The sequence below is a fragment of the Notolepis coatsorum genome, assembly GCF_963971535.1.
Source record: "Notolepis coatsorum genome assembly, chromosome: 11".
Taxonomy (NCBI): Eukaryota; Metazoa; Chordata; class Actinopteri; order Aulopiformes; family Paralepididae; genus Notolepis; species Notolepis coatsorum.
Window position 1 is genome coordinate 54,010,299 of NC_140175.1, and position 19,921 is coordinate 54,030,219.

At 46.1% G+C, this 19,921-nt stretch overlaps 1 protein-coding gene across 1 annotated transcript in view; it reads right to left on the reverse strand.

The window, feature by feature from the left end:
• Positions 1-3,473: 3,473 nt before the first annotated feature.
• LOC311237332 (glutathione hydrolase 5 proenzyme-like) overlaps positions 3,474-19,921 on the reverse strand; it is an 82,060-nt gene continuing 65,612 nt past the window's right edge. The window contains exons 10-12 of the mRNA XM_084325152.1: positions 19,628-19,737; positions 9,361-9,471; positions 3,474-5,073 (exon numbers count right to left, since the gene is read on the reverse strand). Coding sequence (XP_084181278.1) covers positions 4,927-5,073; positions 9,361-9,471; positions 19,628-19,737 — 368 coding nt within the window. The 3' untranslated portion in view covers positions 3,474-4,926. The remainder of the gene's footprint in view (positions 5,074-9,360; positions 9,472-19,627; positions 19,738-19,921) is intronic.

The following is a 19,921-nucleotide window of genomic DNA, read 5'->3' on the forward strand; positions in this document are numbered from 1 at the left end:
CCAGGCAGTGATGTTTCCGGTCAAGATGCTCTCTACAGCTCCTGAGTAGAAGGACTGGAGTATCTTCCCCGATACTCTGAACTTCCTTAACTGTCTCAGGTGGTAGAGGCGCTGCTTCGCTTTCTTTACTACTGTGTTTATGTGTGTTGACCATGTCAGGTCCTCTGAGATGTGGACCCCCAGGTACTTGAAGCTGCTCACCCTGTCCACGGTAGCCCCGTTAATCCTCAGTGGTGTGTGTGTCTCCCGCTGTCCTCTCCTATAATCCACGATCAGCTCCTTGGTTTTACCAATGTTCAGGAGCAGGCTGTTGTCCTGGCACCAACGTTCCAGTACCTCAACCTCCTCCCGGTAGGCCTTCTCGTCGTTGTCCGAGATCAGCCCCACCACCACCGTGTCGTCGGCGAACTTCACAATGGAGTTGGAGCTGAACTTGGCCACACAGTCGTGTGTGTAGAGTGAGTACAGCAGGGGGCTTAGAACACAGCCCTGGGGGGACCCGATGCTCAGGGTGATGGTGTTGGAGGTCTGACCCCCCACCCTGACCGCCTGGGGTCTTTCACTCAGAAAGTCCAGTACCCAGGCGCTCAGGGCGGAGCTCAGGCCTAGCTCGATCAGCTTGTCCACCAGTCTGGTGGGGACTATGGTGTTGAACGCTGAGCTGTAGTCAATGAACAACAGTCTCACATAGCCCCCCTTCTGACGGTCAAGGTGGGAGAGAGTGCTGTGCAGTACCTGGGAGACCGCGTCATCAGTGGACCTGTTTGTCCTGTATGCAAATTGCATAGGGTCCATATCACTGGGGAGAGAGGCACAAATGTGGTCCTTGACCAGCCTCTCGAAACATTTCATGACCACAGAGGTGAGTGCCACCGGTCTGTAATCATTTGGACATGTTGGGGAGGGTTTCTTCGGTACAGGGATGATGGTAGACATCTTGAAGCAGGCAGGGACTACTGACTCCGCCAGGGATTGATTAAATATGGCGGTGAACACCGGGGCAAGCTGGTTTGCACAGGACTTAAGTATGCGTCCTGTTATACCATCTGGGCCTGCAGCCTTCCTGGTGTTCACCTGCATAAATGCTCTTCTCACACTGTGTTCCGACAACGAGAGAGCGCCCCCGCCCCCCCGCGGTTGCCCCCCCCCCCTCCACAACAGCCGGTGCGCCAGTGACGTGTGTATTGTGTATTGCACTACCAAAGCTACCTAGCATGTCCTATATGCTCTGTAAATATTTTTTATGTACAGATACCGAGATGGCACACCATGTTACCTGTTACCTGTTTTTATTGGATTCTATTATATGTTGTAACACTGTATTGCACATCGTTGCGGGCAAGACCACCCGCATTTCATTGTATACTTGTATGCCCGTGACAAATAAAACTCTTGACTTGACTTGATACACTATTGGAGCTCTGGGGCTCTGCAGCAGACATACTATTGGTTTCAACGAAGGGAGGGGTTACATGTGTACAGTCGGCCGGCGTGCGTCAGCTGCGTCTGACTATTTCGCGCGTGCAGCATTGGAGGTTATGCCAGCCAAGACGAAGAGGATGGTCGTTCGGCAGATGGACTGAAGATGAAAGTTGTTGCATGTTAGAAAGTTCAGTCAAGCTAGCCATGTCGGCTTAGCTAAAGGCAGGGACGGCTAGTTAGCTTTAGCTACGTTATAATATCGAGTGCTAACGTGTGGTTCAGTCGGGATAGCCATGTTGGCTAGTAGCTTAGCTAAAGGCTAACTAGTGTTAGCTAACCTAACGTGTGCAGCATTGTTATGCCAAGATGAAGAGAACGGTTGTTCGGCAGATGAACTTCGTCAACTCCACGCGGTTGTCTCCATCCTCTTGGACGTTTGGTGAGTTTTTAATGCACTCTATTCTATTCCCGCCGTGGAGATATCTCTCTCTCTCTCGGGCCGGCTAGCTATCGTGGCTACGTTATGTTGGCTAACGTTATGTGGAGCCAGCGGGCCGGCTAGCTATCGTAGCTGACGTTCTGTTGGACCAGCGGGCCGGCTAGCTATCGTAGCTAACCTTATGTTGAGCTAGCGGGCCAGCTAGCTATCGTAGCTAATGTTATGTTGAGCTAGCGGGCCGGCTAACTATCGTAGCTAACGTTATAATGAGCCAAGCGGGCCGGCTAGCTAACGTAGCTAATGTTATATTGAGCCAAGCGGGCCGGCTAGCTGTCGTAGCTAATGTTATATTGAGCCAAAGCGGGCCGGCTAGCTAACGTAGCTAACGTTATATTGAGCCAAAGCGGGCCGGCTAGCTAACGTAGCTAACGTTATATTGAGCCAAAGCGGACCAGCTAGCTAACGTAGCTAACGTTATATTGAGCCAAACGGGCCGGCTAGGTGTCGTAGCTAACGGTGTGTACCTGGTGTCAGTACCTGGCTACTCTATTTGCAGTTAGCCTCCTTAGCTGATGTCGGCCGTTGGCTCCTTGCTACTTTGTTTTCTCTGGTATAGATCCTCTTCTCTTTGGATTTAAGTGTTGATCTTTGTCCTTTTGGATCTATGTATATTCATGTTGCCTTTGAAGTTATCTTTTCATTCTGTTTTGTTCTTCCATTAAAAGTTGAATATCCTTTAGGGGCTCATCTTAGCTGTCTTGCTTATTTCTCTCTCTCTCTGTCTGGACCACAGACCCATCTCTCTCTCTCTCTGTCTGGACCACAGACTCATCTCTCTCTCTCTGGACCACAGACTCTCTCTGTCTGGATCATCACAGACTCTCTCTCTCTCTGAGCATTGCATTGCTTATAGTTGTCAATTGTGTCGGTCAGTTCATTGCAATTTTTCCTTCAGTCACATTTAGTTGTATCCTGCACCTGGCCTAAAACAGGTTGGATGTGCACACAGCTGCTCTACTGTTTGTAGCAGAGCAACCATACCTGAAGCCTTGTAAACAAAGACATCAACACTAGAGTGTGTACTTCTATCTACACAGTACAGCCAAAGCATTCCCATTGCTAGGCAAAAACTCCACCTGTTTTCTACACTGCTTCTTCCCTTGCTGGATTTTCTGCATTACTGCCACTTGTACATGTGTGTTGTGGAGAAATTTGTACAGTGTTACAAAGCGATAACACTGTATATTGACTGTAGAACGGGAGCTCTCTCTCGCTCTCTCTCTCTTGCTATATGTTGACTGTACCTTTAGGGGGGTTTCAATCTCGCACAGGGCCTCGCATTTCTCCCAGGCGGCCCTGTCTCCACATCACACAGTCTGCCCATAGAGAAACATTTAAAAAAGGAATCTGACAGGAAAACATACTAAGAATGAGTGTACTGTAACATTACGTCTGAACAAAAAAGAAAAACAGATACAAAGTGAAACAAAGAGGCAGTGCTGGATTGGAGAAAAAACACTTTATTTTTCTTTTAAATAAACCACATAGCGCGCTGAGTCGTGAAGCGGTCGTCCCGGGTTCGTTTTCCCAGTCCCGGCGACCATTTGCCGCATGTCTTCCCTACCTCTCCTCCCGTTCTCCCTCTCTCCCTCTATCGGTCCTGCGTGGCCAGAAAAAGCTGAAAATGCTATAAATAAAAGTAAAAAAAAAAAAAAAAAAATTCTACAACATAAACTCAAACTGAAACTAAAACAATATTACATTGAAAACAAAAATGTTAAACAAAATAAAAATAAAAACTATAATAACACTGGTGTTCAGAGCACGATGCTCTGAGCCTCTGAAGAATGTTTTGGTTTATTCATAGTATTCAATCACAGACATCTTGGTCACAAACAGGTCATAGTAATCAAACAGCAGGTGATTACAGTAGTCTCCAGTTCCTAACACATCTTTTAGTGTAGAAACATGAATGGTGCCACATGGTGATTTGCAATTGAAACAACCGTCCTGTCGTAATTAGCATACATATACTGTAGCTGGCTAAGGATTGGGCTGAATTCTGTCCTTGAAGCATTTAAGGCATTAAAGTAGTGACATCAAGGTGTGCATTAGGAACTGGAGACTAATGTATCATTAGATGACAATATTGGCCAATGAGCTGTGGCATTGTGTCATATTATATGTCAAAACACGTAATGAGAATGCAGGTGAAATGCAGTAGATAAACAGCATGGAAGCCTTCAGAAGGTAAACCCATCTGAAGACTGTACATGGAGTGAGCTAGCAATAAGTACTGGCTTGCCTCATTACACCTGCCATAACTGCATCCATAGACAATAGGCTGACATTTCATTGACAAAATAACTTTTATAAATTGTATTTATATATAAAAAAAAACATTTATCACATTATAGAAAATATAGCTGCTCTGAAATGACACTTAAAAGGAATGTCATTCTTTTTCAACACATTTATTGGTATTTTTGGACATGTATCAATCACATCATATGTTATATTAACACACAGGACTGTACACTTCAAATAGTACTTTCAAGATGTAATCCCTTACAGAATAGCTGTTTAAAAGTGATCAGTAAGGTAATCCACTGGATGATAACAATTTAGTTATTTAATTAATTACTTTCAATTAATTCCACAATTCATAATCCATATAGAATATGAAGCTAAACACACAAATAATTTTAACAAAAAGTATTGTTATTTCAATGTTACTATCATCATCTAACCCTTCAGGCACTCCCATCCCCCCATATACCCCATCCATCTGGCAACACAGACAGATTACCTTTATGAAAAAGTAGCATGATAGCTTGATGGTAAATTCTGTTTTACCATGGTACTGGCCATTGTATATGATTTACCATCTAAATACAAAAGTACAATCCAATTTAAACCATGATGCCGATGGTATTTTCCATAATATTTTGGTCACTATCATGATCATAGACATAGTGACCAAAAACGGATGGAAATACCAAAAATGAAAAATCAACCTTTCACCATTTCACCCAAAGAGACTTTGAGAAGCCCTGGTATGAGGGTCAGTAGCCGGCTGCTTGGCCCATCTTTCTGTGGTCGGACACAGCGGTGATACAGCCAGCCTCCTTGGCCACAGCGTTGACCACATTGAAGAAGTACATCCAGTTCTCCACCCGGTGCCCCAGAGCTCTCAGACCCCTCACCACCGACTGGACCACACATACAGGACAACAAGAAGACATAGAATTAGAGCTCTCAGACCCCTCACCACCGACTGGACCACACATGCAGGACAACAAGGAGACTGACAGGGCTAGATCCACAAAGAATGGATTGCACGGTGCTAAATGCACCCTTACTTATATACAATTCATTATGAATTGAAAATGGGGGACCCTGATGTAAACAAGACGAAAGTCTTTCTCTGGTCTGCATCCCCTTAACAATTGTGTGTATTGAACCGTACTGTATTGTACCCATTCTGCAATCTGTTAATACAATTTTCATTCAATCAATCACCTGCGATCTAGCCCAGTGTCATACATGCTAAATGCATTTCCTGTGAGCTGCCACTAGGGGCAGAGTGGTTAGCTGTGAGTAAGTGAGTTACTGCATGAGTGAGTTAGTGACATTACCAATAATATAGATGTGCTTCGTATCTAAAAACACTGCTCGCCTGATCAAAACCGCTCATCTCTAACAATTAAAAACTTTTCATTCTTAATTTCAGATTGATGGCAATGTATTTTGGAAATTAAACAGTCAATTTGATGTCATGGGCCTTTATCCTTTAAATAAAAACATAAAAACCATGACATCATGAATGACATCACTGACCGGTCCCTCAACAACATTACTAATTGATTGCAGAGTACAGGAGACTAATTCAGAAAGTGTAGGATTACAATGTGATGCTCTCTGTCAGACAGCTATTACAATTAGGCTGAAGGTCCATATATATACAGTAGATGTGCTATGATTAAAATGACACTCAGAGAAGATCAGCCTTGTCTTTCATTTTCCACTGTTGGACACAGACAATGCCAAGTACTTTTCCTCAAGTAACTTTAATCAAAAGAATCCTGCAGTTACTAATTAAATGAAATAAACATAATAAATGTGATATGGTGAAAACATTTGAGTCATTTTCAGCTAGTTAATATACAGTAGGACTTTGAGGTGTCTTCTCTTAGCCTGCAACGTACCACATGTGGGCCATTTTTAGGACGATTTGCCCACCGGCAATTTGGCAACCCCTAGTGGCTCGGGTGTGCATATTTTGTACTACAATATATATATATCGAATTAAAGGCTTATTTGTTGCCTGTCGATAGCGACAAAATCAGACAAAATCCACTGAGCGGTTCTCGAGTTACATGCCGGTATTTGAGGCTTGTGCAAAGTACACGGTATTGCGCAAAATACCACTCCTGACTCTTGGGGCTATAGTTCCGTCAATCATTTGGCAATCTCGAAAATGATTGTGGAGGGTTGTAGCCAATGAGTGTGGCTTTCCAATGATACCCCATCTGGGGATGTATGATCTTCTAGGATCTAGGTGAAAAACTAACGAGCAAAAACAGGAAGAGAAAAACAGCCGAATGAATTGAAGTCTATGAGAAAACTGAGTTTTTCTTTTGTACACAGTTTACCAAAATCACTCCTAATCACTCTATTCTGAATGGATCTTTATGAAATTTGGACATGTACTACATAAATCTTCAGGCTATGGGTCCATATTATTAAGCCTCCAGATATTCTGGGGAAATACTACCTCTGGACTACTAACTACTACAGTTTTTCTACAACTCAAGTTCAGACCTATGGTACTCTATTACGTTAGCACTAAAAGTGAATTTTCTTTCTGGAATCAGAAACTTCAGAATGTACCGCGATGCGATATATCTGGAGATATCCACTGCACGAGTTTTAGGGGTTAACGAAGCGAATATTGCTATCTGGTTGGCAGCGGTTGCAAAACTTAAAGAGTGCATATAACGTTCAATTGCTAGATAATCTATTATATATTATCTACTTAACTCACGTTGAGGTCCTGGGGTCAGTGGGGGGGAGAGCGAGCGAGTGCCATTGTCCACTTGTTTTTTCTTTTTGGTTTTTCTTGTAATTTTAATTATGTATATTTTCTGGGCCCCCTTTAGCTATAGGTCTGGTAGTCGTGGGCTCGGACTGGGGGGGGGGGGGGGGGGGCGTGGTTCGGGGTCTCTGCGGGTCGAGGCATTAAAGAGGCGTGATGCTTTAGCCCGCGGGGGCGCCGGACTCCGGGTCATCCGGGGTTGGGGTTCGCGGTTGCCGGGCCTGGAGATGGAGGGGGCTCAGGAAGCCCATTTTATAGTAAATGTTTTATTTTCCTTATACTTTGTGACAACTTATTTTAACTGGTTATGTATGTGTTCTGGGCCCCTTTGATTGTGTCGGAGGGTCACGGGCTCGGGGTGGGGGGGGCCCTTGGTTCCGGCCCTCGGCGGGTCGGGGTGTTAAAGAGGCATGATGCTCTGACTCGCTGGGGTGCCGGACTCGGGGCTCTCGAGGGTTGGGGATCGTGGCTGTGCTGGTTGGTGAGGGAGGGGGCTTGGGGTGTTAAATGTATAATCTGTCTAATTTATTGTCTAATCATTGTTGTGTTAGTTGATGTTTTTGGATGTCTTTTTTATGTATTATTGTTATTATTGTGTTGTGAGTTGTGTTGTTTCATGTTTGAAAATTGAAAATAAAAAAGATTTGATCACACAAAAAAGAGAAACTTCAGAATGTTATCTTTCAAAAGAGACCAGGCTCATGCATGTGCTATACGTATAAAGTATGTTGTTTTGGTTTGCAAAAGAAGTATGCAGTCCTCAAAAACTAAAACTAAAATAGCCACTTTTGGGGGCGCAGGTTAAGCGGTTAAAAAAACACTATTATCCTAGCAGCCTCTATACCTCTCTGTTTCAGTCCTGTTCTCAATGGGCTGTTTCTGTGCCTGTAATGAGTGAGCCGCTTCTATCGTACAAATACGAAAATTATTGTATATCTAGCAGTGGTGTGCAAGCCTGTACTGCCAAATGAAATTCAGATCAAACTGTCAAACTAGACGTTGCAGATCAAGTATGACTCAGCAATAGCATATCAAATGTATTGTTTTGTCAGAAACATATTTTAGGTTCAACAAAGGTGAAAAAAAGGATTTACAAGCGATCTGCCATTTTGTACCAATATATTTTTCAGATCTCTTCACACGTTATTAACTATGGCTACTGTGTCTATGGCTGCAATTCTGAATGGCTTATTTCGAGAGGGAGGGTTCTTGTCACAGCTGAGTTTTTCTCAGTGTTGGGACAACCCCTCATTCTGTAAAAACAATGCAACACAGGAAAGGCCATTTTCACAATTTAAGTAGTCAGAGGCAGCATAATAGGAGTATTTTGAATTATGAAGTATTAATGTACATCTAGTCATATATGTCTATAAAGGTAGGATATGTAATGCTACAGTATCAAACAGCGACCTCTAGGCAAAAAAATAACACTTTATATTATTTTATTTTTATTATTGATCTTTTCCCAATGTTAGTCGTTATGCCAATTCCCAATCCCCTTCCTGGTCGCTGCGCACTTACCCCCACAGTCGGTCTGGGAGAGTGGAGGCTATCACGTGCTTCCTCCGACACACGTCCAGCCAATCAACCGCTTCTTTTCACCTGGCAGCGCGGATTCTCATTGAGAGGGCGTAGCGTGTGGAAGGATCACACTATCCCACTCAAGTCCTATCCGCGCTTAGCAGGCGCCCCGACCGAACTGTAGGAGTCGCTGTTTACAACGACCCGGACCCACCCCGCCAGCTTCTCCCACCCTCTAATACTGCCAATTGTATTAGTGTGAACGGCCAGCCAAGCTGGTGACAACCCCGGAGCTGTGAGCTGGATTCGAACAGGCGAATCTAGCCGCTCCGGGGTTTGGTGACGAACGCAATCTCCGTTACGCCACCTGACCGCCCCACTTTATATTATTTTATACACTTTGTTTCCCATTTTTGTTTTGGTATGGTGTTTGGGCTGAAGTTGAGTAGGACAGGGTTGCTATTACTGGCCACACCTCAGGCTCTGCCAAGACAGGTCTGGGAAAAATTCACTGTATAATAAGTAAATATATAGCTATATTATAGCTATTTTATTTTATATGATACATATATACTATATTATAGATATATAGAAACTCATTATAGTGTGAATTTATCCAGACCTCTCTTGGCAGAGCCTCAGACAGTGGCCAGCAATAGCAAACCCTCCCCTATCCTAAACAAAGTGTAATACCAAGAGGGGCTATTTTGCATAGAGGTCGCTGTTTGATGTCATTGCAGATTGTACACAAGTAAAAGACATGTGTAATTTTTCTGATGGTTCAAATATAAACTTGCTGTTATAGAGAGACAGCCATACAGAGACTGTATCTGTCAGCTTCTATTGTTGAACAGAGACTATAAAAATGCAGCTAGATTACCTCATTAAAGCTTGGCTCAAACTTCAAGTTGTTCATGGCATCGACAAATACAATGGGAGCAGCGATGGAGTCTTTCAGAGTCATCCCCAGCCACAGGTGGTTTATAATAGACTGGAAAAAAGGGGGGGAAAAGATTACACTCCTAAAAAGATGTCTTAAAATAACACTGAATGTGTTGTCCCTGTTAAGTCTTTCTGCACGAAAAATGAGAATTCTCGTGTTTCAAATCCAAACGCTGAGCGTTTTTAGATCCTTTACATGGATTATTCAACTACATGGATTATTCATTTTGGAGTACCTTCTGATTAAGGTAAGGTCCATGATGGGGTTGGTTGTCACAATGTGTCAGAGTGTCTTTGATAGGTGATTAACTCTTTGTTACAATACGTTGGAAAATGAGAGGGATACACATTTCAAGCCAACATCTTAAGCTTCAATTTAATCTGTAGGAATGACATTGAAAGATGTTTTGATGATGAGCAATTCACACTAGAGTAAAAAGTGTAACAACTATCCCCGTTCTCCCCTATACATACGCCTCACCAATCTTCCACCAATCACAGGTCACAACTACTCCGATGTTGGTATCGCTTGCCATTCTCATGCGTTATCATGGCATTCACCGCCATCTTTGTTTTCATTGAATGCTATGAACATCCACATCCAAAACACGAAAACTACAGCATTGAAAAACAATCGTCAGGTAATCATGAGTATGTACTGTAATAGTGTATTCAATCTGTTGTTTTGACTATTTTGGTTTATTAACGTTGTCCTCTCAGCTACACAGTGTAACAAGACTGGGTTTGTTGTGTACGATGGAAATTATAGTTAGTTAGCATTTAGTGACAAAAGGTACACAGTCTTGTACCCATGACCTTTTCCTCCAATGTCTCTCATTTCAAAACGAGGATCTCATTTAATTAAGCTTAACTCTGCTCCTGTCAACGTCCAGATCAATTGAATAAGTGGAACAAAGGTTATCCTATAACTCTAGTTATATGAATACTAGCTGAGCGTCTCGCTCCAGCCTTATGGGATATATCATCTTTCGTGCACATATTGTGCGCGTGTTGAAAACTTTCACATGCACCCGCATCTGCTCGTGGCCACGCCTGCTCCCATGTTTCCATAAAACACAGGGTGTGGTCACACTAATACCCTTCCAAGTCTGAATTTCATGCGTGAAAAACATCCAAGGGTCAAAGTCAGTATTCATATAACTAGGGTTATAGGATAACCTTCATTATATATCATACTGGCTTTCGCGTCTCGCTCCAGCCTTATGGGATCAAAAGGGTAGAGCGGATGCGCAGCCACGTCAAATGCACCCCCTGAGGGCCCATATGCCCACCAACAGGGAGGAGGGGAGTCCCGTCCACCCGCCCGTCCTAAGGAGGGGGGCAGTCAACTCCGACCAATATGCGAAAAAGGGACCAGCCAACTTAGGACGCACAACGTGAGTGGGACTGCGTGGGACACCCACACCCTCCTGCCAGCCCACCCGATGGCGGGGTGCAAGAGAACCAAAGTGCAGCAGGGGCAATGCCCGCGCACCACCAATGTGACAGGTGTTGCTCAGACAGCACCACGTCACACACTCCTGCTAGCCCACCTGGTGGCGGGGCGCAGGAGAAGTCCCGGTACTCAGGACTGCCTGGGAGACAGAGCCCCCAGCCATGTCCATGAGGTAAACCCCGACAAAAAGACCCGGGGAGGACCAGGAGGCCGCAGTGCAGATGTCCTCCACCGAGCCCCCCCCCCCCCCAGCAGAGCAGCAGAGGCTGCCACTCCACTAGTGGAGTGTGCCCCGACGCCTGCGGGGGGAACCCGTCCGGCCAAAGTGTAGCAGAGGGCAATGCCCTCGCATAACCAATGTGACAGGCGTTGCTTGGACAGCGCCTTACCTGCGTGGGAGCCACGGTAACAGACAAGCAGTCGACCGGTAGCCCAACGGTCCTGCGTGCACCTAAGGCACACCGTCAGCGCACGGACAGGACACAACAGGCGAAGGCTCGCCTCCAACTCACCTGCGTGAGGGGGAGGGTAAAACGCCTGTAGCACAATATCCCTGGAGCGATAAGAGCTCCGGATATCCCTTGGCACAAAAGCCGGAGTAGGCCTCAGAGTCGCGCTGCTAACCAGTTGTCGTAGCAGCGGGGCGCAGAGGAGGTCCCAGCCCCAGGCCACACAAGGCGGACTTACCGCCGAGTCCGGGGGCCAGGACCCCCAGAAAAGGGGCCTGGTGAGGTCAACGAGGCCGCGGCATCGAGACCTCTCCAGGTGTTCACTGGTGACACCACCCTCTACACTGCCAGCGTATCGGACAGGTACTACACCCTACAGGTGAAGGCCCTTCTCCGCCTGGCATGCCGTGAAGACCCCCTGAGGAAGAGGCTCTGAAAACTCCCGGAGGAGGCTCTGTAAGGAGGTCCCCTCCTGAAGAACCCCCAGAGGAGGCTGTGAAACTCCCCTCAGAGGAGGCTCCGAGGCCCTCAGAGGCTCCAAGGAGGTTGATCCCTTAATCCAGGCGACAGGTAACAAGAGCAGAACTCGACCTGCGCCCGGAGGACTGCAAACTACACAGGCACGCCTAAAGGGGCTGACTGCAAGAACATTATCCCGGCGGGAAGGGTGTTCGGTATGCCACGCACAATGTCACAATCTCGTGGGGCCATGAACCTCGCAGAGTCGGGGTCCACCAACTCCGCCAGCGAACTGACTCCGCCACGAACCCTGACCCTGCCAATTTATTAATCCTGCAGGGTCGGGGTTTCAGAGAAAGAGTTTGACACAATCGGCAGACATCATAAACATGCAGGGGCATACTCTCAGGGAGCCGGGGTCAAACCCGGGCTCTACCAGAGAGTTGACTCCGCTATCGGCACACCGGGGAGACAACCATCCCAACAGAAAAGGGTTGCTCCAGGGTTAGAAAAAAAAAATAAAATCAAGGGCTTTTTTTGCCCCCCTTAATTGCTTTTCGGGGGCTTTTTTTTGTATTTCGGGGGCACAACATTTTTATAATGAAAATTAACATAAAGATTATAAAACATTCTTGACACTTTTTTTTACAGTCTTCGTCCCTATGTTTGATAACGTAATGTTAATGTCTCCATATATAGGGCTCTACGCTAACCTTTTTCCCAAGGAGCACATGTGCTCCTAAATAAAATGTTAATAAATAAAATCTAAATACAAATTTAGGAGCACACAGAAATTTAGGAGCACAGTGACAATTGTTCAAGTAACACACACACACGCACACGATGTGTGACATCATGGCTTGGTTTCATGTTTTGAGGTACCTTCAATTATCTGTAAATAATACATACATACTCTATCTAAATAGATTAAATATTATTGTCCCTGAGTGAGGGCAAGTTGTGTTGTTGTCTTGATATAATAACCGGTTGCCTCTGGATCAATGAATGTCTAATATTGAATAATATTATTAGATATTTTATTTTTAACATCCCTAATTCCAACAGTCAAGAGGCTTGTTTCAAATTGATGAAAAACCCCACACACTCAACGTTTGTGAGTATAGGCTCTGGCCAGATCGATCAATGAAATACGTTGCGCGCTCAGCGCTGTGGAATGAAGGAAATGCGCATCGGGATCGGATTTGGATGTTATTCTTTTGGAGTTGTGTTACAAATGGAATGGTCTTTCCCCGCCGAACACAAGTAACTTAATGTTACACAGGTCGCGCTATGCAGATGCTTAGCTTGCTAACGTTAAGATAGCAGTGTAATGCTTGATGAGAGCAGAGCGCTCTCTCTGTGTTCGCAGCACCTCTCAAGTGCCTGTAACACGCAGCGGGCCCCGCCTCCCTCCTCCTTGGAACAAACATTCCACCCAAAAACTGAATTTCAGTCCAGTTTCAATCTGAACTATTAACAGCGGAGCTGTTTTGTAATCTTCACAATCACTCGTCTGTCTCGCACACTGCAAGTAAATGATTTTTCCGGTTTGCACACACACATATTATTAGGGGCAATACGAGGGAAATGCTCGCACTGTAGAGCATATATATAATTATATATATAATTAGTAAACTGTCTGGGCTTTTTTTGCCCCCCTTAACTGATTTTCGAGGGCATTTGGTAAATTTTTTAGGGCATTTTGCCCCAAGCCCCCGTTAATTTCGAACCCTGGGTTGCTCCCTTAACCCATTAAAGAACCCTAAAACACAACTGTGCGTATACACAGGCTATACAATGCAGTTCAAGGTGTTTCAGGCTCAAAAAAGGGTTAACCCAAGCCAACAGGTAACGAGGGCAAGGCCCGACCTGGGCCTGGAGGACCGAGAACTACACAGGGATGCATAGAGGAGCTGACTGACAACAAGCAGCCCCTCGACAGCCCCCTCCCATCCCCCGGTCGAGCAGGGAGGGAGGGGTGAAAAGAATGGAGTTTACAACTCGTAGTGGCATTTATATGACACACAACATTCATGATATCAACCCCCGTGACGTTCGGCCCGCCCTGGCATTCTCCCCCCGGAAAAGCTCAGGACCCTTCGGGGCAATCAGAATGTATCTGCGACCCGGCGGGCAACGGGTTAGACTGATCCGGTCCGGCGCGACCAGGACGAGTCCCACGCCCTTGTCACGTCGCTGCACCTCTCCATAGGAGAGGGGGTTAGGTACACGTGTCGATCAAAACATCACAAGGGGCGCCACCAAGACGGTCAGCATGCGAACGTACAGCTCCCGGTGGCCCACCTAACGTGCGTGAAACCCCCCGCCAATGTTTGATCTACCCTGGCATTTCCCCCCGGAGATACATGCGAGTCTTCGAGTCTAACCTATAGTGCGCTGGCGCTCGGTAGAGATAAAAACCTCCTTCCCGGCCGACCACATAAAAAACACCGGTCCCGAAGTTGGATTCAATCATTGAAAAACACCCTGGGCCACCCACAATGTCTCTCCCCTGGTCCCGAAAGACACAGACATGGGTTTCTACATAACGAGCCTGGGAACAAACTGCGTCAATTCCGCTCTTTATGTGAGAGGGGAAGACGTCAGGTTTATCCCAGAGAGACCTCAACGTGACTGAAACAATTGAAAAAGGTTTATTTAACAGATTGGAGAATGGGCATAACAGCCCAATATACACAACCGTTAAAAGAAAGCAGAGCAAAAGGACAACAGCCTCGACTGCACCGTGTTACCATTCACAATGTCAGTGGCCTGCAGTGCAGGTCCCGTAACTCACGGATACATCTCTTGGCCAATAAGAAAACGCGAAGCCTGTGACATCTTCAAAGGCCTGCTTCGCCAACAGAGATTGAATCTCGTCGGCCAGGGCTGTCCCTGCCGTGGACTCTGACAATAGAGTCTGTATCAAACCCAAAAACGGAGGGTGGGGGTGTGCAAACTGTAACAGAAGCCCCACTCTCAACGTTCTCTCCATCCACACCGACATGTGGCACTTCTGTAGCCACACATGGTAAAAATCGCAAAGCGGCCTTGCTGCCGACTGGCGCCAGCCCGCTAAGATTCGTAGATAGGTGGCTCGGTCCCTCCCGCATTGCGCATTGCAAACACTGGCTTCGCTGACAGCGCGAGCAAGGTATCTCGTGGGGTTGGGATTCCGCACCCTGACTCCACCAACGAGGCAATTGCACCCATGGGGGGGACCCCGACAGAAAAGGGCGGTCTGAAACGGGGGAAACGACAGTCATCACTCCTGGTGAATGAGGTGGCTCCCCCGCTGAGCATTGAACCGTTTTAGCAAAGCGATTAGCTTGCTGGGGATGGCCTGCTCTACGGCTCTACATGATGTGTGGCCCTCACTCTGTCTAGGGTGAAAATCCCCCACACACCGTAGCCCTGTAGTGACCCAAATCACCCAAATTACGCGTGCCTGACACACTGCCGCTGCTAGGACTGGTAGTCCGAATGGGGGGAGGCACAAGCGTAATACCCGGCCTGGCGAGGGCGGGGCTGGGGGAACCCGCGCTGTGACCCCACGGGCCAAGGGTTCCCATTTTGACGACATTTTATTTATTTAAAAAATAAATATTTAGACAGGGAACCTGCTCCGTCGTCACATACAACACCAGGCTCACAAAGCGCACACACCGAGTGTGTGGCGAGGGAGCCTCTCTACCTTTCCTGACAGTACAACATTCTCATAGACAGACCCAGGCCTAGCTAGCTGCTGGGTATCAGCCCCTGTCTTCATGAGAAGTGATATGTCGGGCCGCCTACGCTTCACCGCAAAAACGCGGCCCGACACCAGAGGGGACAGAACAGAGCCCTGTGTCCCGTAGCGTAACTGACGGAGAGCGTGCTAGACACAGTGAGATGGCGATGGTTACTCCTTGAAAAGAGGCGCGTCCATCTAATTCAGCCGATCCCTCGGCCGCCGGGGTCTGTTGGCACCGTGAGAGCCTGTCACCCTGTGTACAGGTTGTCTCGGGCGGGGGTAACATGGCCACATGGCCACACATGGCAGCAGCCGCTGACGAGACCATGCTCTCACCCCTGGCTGAGAGGTGTGGCGCGGGGCGTGGGGCCCTGGCTATAGGCCGCCCGCGCCTCTGCTGACAAACCAAAAAAGCCCATCTACGGAGAGGGGAGCCCTGAGGAGAAGAGTCCTCCTCTCCTCCTCCAAAGGAGACTACTCTAACCACAGGTGTCGGTGAATGAGGGTCGACAGCGCCCTCACTCTCCCTGCGGTTATAGCTTGCGGCTGCGTCAAAAGCTGTATAACCTCAAAACCCTGAGCGAGGGTCTTGACGTCGGCCGTCTCCAAGACCCCATCGCCAACACCATTTTCGACAGAAAAGCAGCCAACTGAGCAATGTTAGTAGTTGCCGCTAAATTCTGTACTGCGGCGATATAAGCTTCATCAGCCCATTCAGCCACCTGCCGGGCCGACTCGCCCCTTGGCATCGGCTTCCAGGCGGGGCGCCACTCTACCATGTTTGGGCAGAGGACCGACACCAACTGCTTCTCTAAGCGTGGCACACCGGTCCTAAGCCCCGCCATTAGGCCGTCTACCTGTGTAAAAGGTAAATAAGCCTTGGCTAAACGCTTAACGTTAGACACAGACTGTCCCTCAGCAATGTAATGGTTAAGTGGAGGAAACCCAGAGCACAGCCTCGACGTTTCCCCGACACACGGGAGTGGAGCCCCGAAAGCAACAGCATTAGCATTAGTGGCGCACGTCATGATACTGGGAAAAGCACTCAATAACGTTACACGTTGTGCGCATTTATACAGCCCCCCGCGCTGCACACACACCGTCCATCCGTCTCACGGGACAGCGGGCGGCAGTGACAGTATTAACACTAGAGAATGCCGTTGCCGACCCTACCTTAGCACGACTCAGCGCGACAACTGACTGTCGTGCGAAGTCCACCCGTCCACTCTCACAGAACTGTGAAGACAGTCCAGCGTTGAGCCGATATCCCGGACGCGCTGAGGAACACCCGGGGGGCTGGGGAATTCCGGTGGTAATCCGACGTGCCTTAATCCCTAACTAAACAACAAACATGTCCACTGCTGACAGGTGCCTATGAGCAAGAAGTCACCCGTGAAAACAGATGAAAGGGGTATTAGTGTGACCACACCCTGTGTTTTATGGAAACATGGGAGCAGGCGTGGCCACAAGCAGATAAGGGTGCATGTGAACGTTTTCAACACGCGCACAATATGTGCACGAAAGATGATATATCCCATAAGGCTGGAGCGAGACGCGAAATCCAGTATGATATATAACCATAAACCCAGCTACCTTGAGAAACTCCCTCTAGTAGAGACCATAAGAAATCTTCCGGAACCAGGTGGGTCTTAAAACTATGGCTTGACTCACCCAGGTCTATAGGCTCCACATCTGAGAGCAGTGGTTGATTAGTTTCCAGATAACGGAACGTAAACAAATCTCGGTCACTCTCTTTGTCTGGGAACGCCCAAAACCAAATTCGGTCACGCCCCATTTTGCGCGACATCCAGGTTTTTTTTACTGTCAGCGTTTGGGAATTTCATGTCGACAGGTAGGTGAAGTGAAATTATACTTATTTTAGAATATATATATATCAAATTTCATGAGTATTCATCTATATTTTGTCATCTAAAGACTATTAGATATGATTTGTACCAGTAAAAAGTGGGAATCTCTATAATGTGTTTTGGGCGATGCTGTTTACAAGAGCGGGTAGCCTCTCAACTTAACGTTATACACAACACTTTCTGTTGTCAGTAGATGGCAGCATTGGTTTGAAAATGTTATGACTACAAAATGACTACAAATCCCAAGACCTTTAGCACCTAGTTCACAGGTCAGCACCGGATTAGGAAAACGTGATCTGAGGAGCGTTAAATATTAATGCGACCTGAATATAGTGACCGAGAATGGTCACCTAATTATCTTAACAAAAGTGCATCATTAGCATTATGTTTGTTGTCTAAAGGGGGAACATAATAGTACAATTTAAGATTTTCAAGTTTCAAGTTTCAAGTTTCTTTAATAGTTGTCATACAGAAGTACAGAATACTTTCATACAAAATGCTTCTTACTGTTACGCTCCAGAGACTGTGCTAGACAAGATAAGTATCAAATAACATAGTATAGCATGTAAATTAGAAGTAGAAAATGAGGTCACAGTGTTCAGTATAGACATATGTACAATGTTCGATGCAGAATAGACGTAACTGAGTTACCATATAATATACAATACTATGCAGTGTACTAATATACAATACTATATAGTGCAAGCAGAATGGGATGAGGTACAATTTAGGTACAATTTACAGTAAGGTGTACGAGTTGTAGTGCAACCCTTTATCAATAAATATAAAGTGTGGGGAGTGGGTGCTACAGTGTGTTTGTTTAAAGTGAGTGTGTGCTATAAAGTGTGGGGAGTGGGTGCTACAGTGTGTTTGTTTAAAGTGAGTGTGTGCGTGTGGATGTGTGTGCTATGTGCGTTTGATGGTTGTTGTGTAGTGTTCATTGTTCGTTGAGCAGCCTGATGGCCTGGGGATAGAAGCTTCTTCTGAGTCTTTCTGTGCTCGCCTTGAGACTCCGGTATCGCTTGCCTGACCGCAGCAGTTCAAAGAGGCAGTTGTTCGGGTGACTGGAGTCCTTAATGATTCTCTTAGCCTTGCCCCTGCACCGCTTGTTGTAAATGTTCTGGAGGGTGGGGAGCCCCCCTCCAATTGTGCGTTCGGCTGAACGTGTCACTCTTTGTAGTCTGCTTCGGTCTTGTGCAGTGCTATTCCCAAACCAGGAGGTGATGTTGCCAGTCAGGATGCTCTCTATTGTACATGAGTAGAAGTTCTTAAGGATCTTCTGACTGACTTGGAACTTCCTTAGGCGCCTGAGGAAGTAGAGGCGTTGTCGTGCCTTCTTCACAACACTGTCAATGTGTGTGGTCCATGTCAAGTCCTCGGATATGTAGGCTCCGAGGTACTTAAAGCTGTTCACTCTCTCAACCGGTGCCCCGTCGATGCTGAGGGGGCTGTAGTCCTTGACCCCCGACCTCCTAAAGTCCACAATCATCTCCTTTGCTTTGCTGATGTTCAGGGAGAGGCTGTTTTCCTGGCACCATCCCGCCAGGACCTTGACCTCTTCCAGGTAGGCCCTCTCATCGTTTGCAGAGATCAGGCCCACCACCACTGTGTCGTCAGCAAATTTGATGATTGTATTTTAATGTTATCCGCATATAAAGGACAAATAAAACATCGTTAATTTGTAAGAAACCTCAATGAAAACGGCGCAGGGTAAATTATATTCGCTATTGTTATGAAAATGTGATAGAATCCTATAAAAATGTGGACGCATTTGGTCACCGTGACGTTACTTCATTCAAACTGTTGCTGAAGAGGTCTTTACTTACTTTTGCTTACTTTTCTGATAACTACATCACTGCATAACTCATAAATGTGCAGACAAGCTTAATTTTTGGTTATTAGTGATACTCTGTATACACCCAATTCAAAGTTATTGTTGGTTTTGGTCATGGATTTCCGGATTTGGTACAATATTTTAGCTCTCTCGGGCAGAGGTGTTTAGCAGGCTGTGACATACATGCATAGAGACAGCTCTGCGTAGGACTGTGGGAAGGAAGATAATTACACAAGCATTCCGTGCAAGGCCTCTTTTTGTGTATATTTGATCTTGTTCTATGAAGTTTTATTACGTTTTTTTTTTTTTATTATTATATTTTAACTTTTTGTATGATGCATTATGTTATTATTATGTATTCTCTGCACTATTGCAAATGTAAATGATCTGCATGCTCAATGCATACCAGGGCCATGGCTGAAGTGATCATGCTCCCCCCTGATCCTCCTATCACCAGAGTCCCACCCGTCTTGGAGTCCAGGATCGCTGGAGCCATGGAGGAGGGAGGCTGCTCACCTGAGGCAAAACAAACACATTTAAATACATTTTAAATGATGAAATAAATAAATAGTAGTAGTAATAATAATAATAATAATAATAATAATAATAATAATAATAATAATAATAATAATAATAATAATAATAATAATACAGAAATCAAATACAGAAATAAATAATAATAGTAATACTAATACGAATT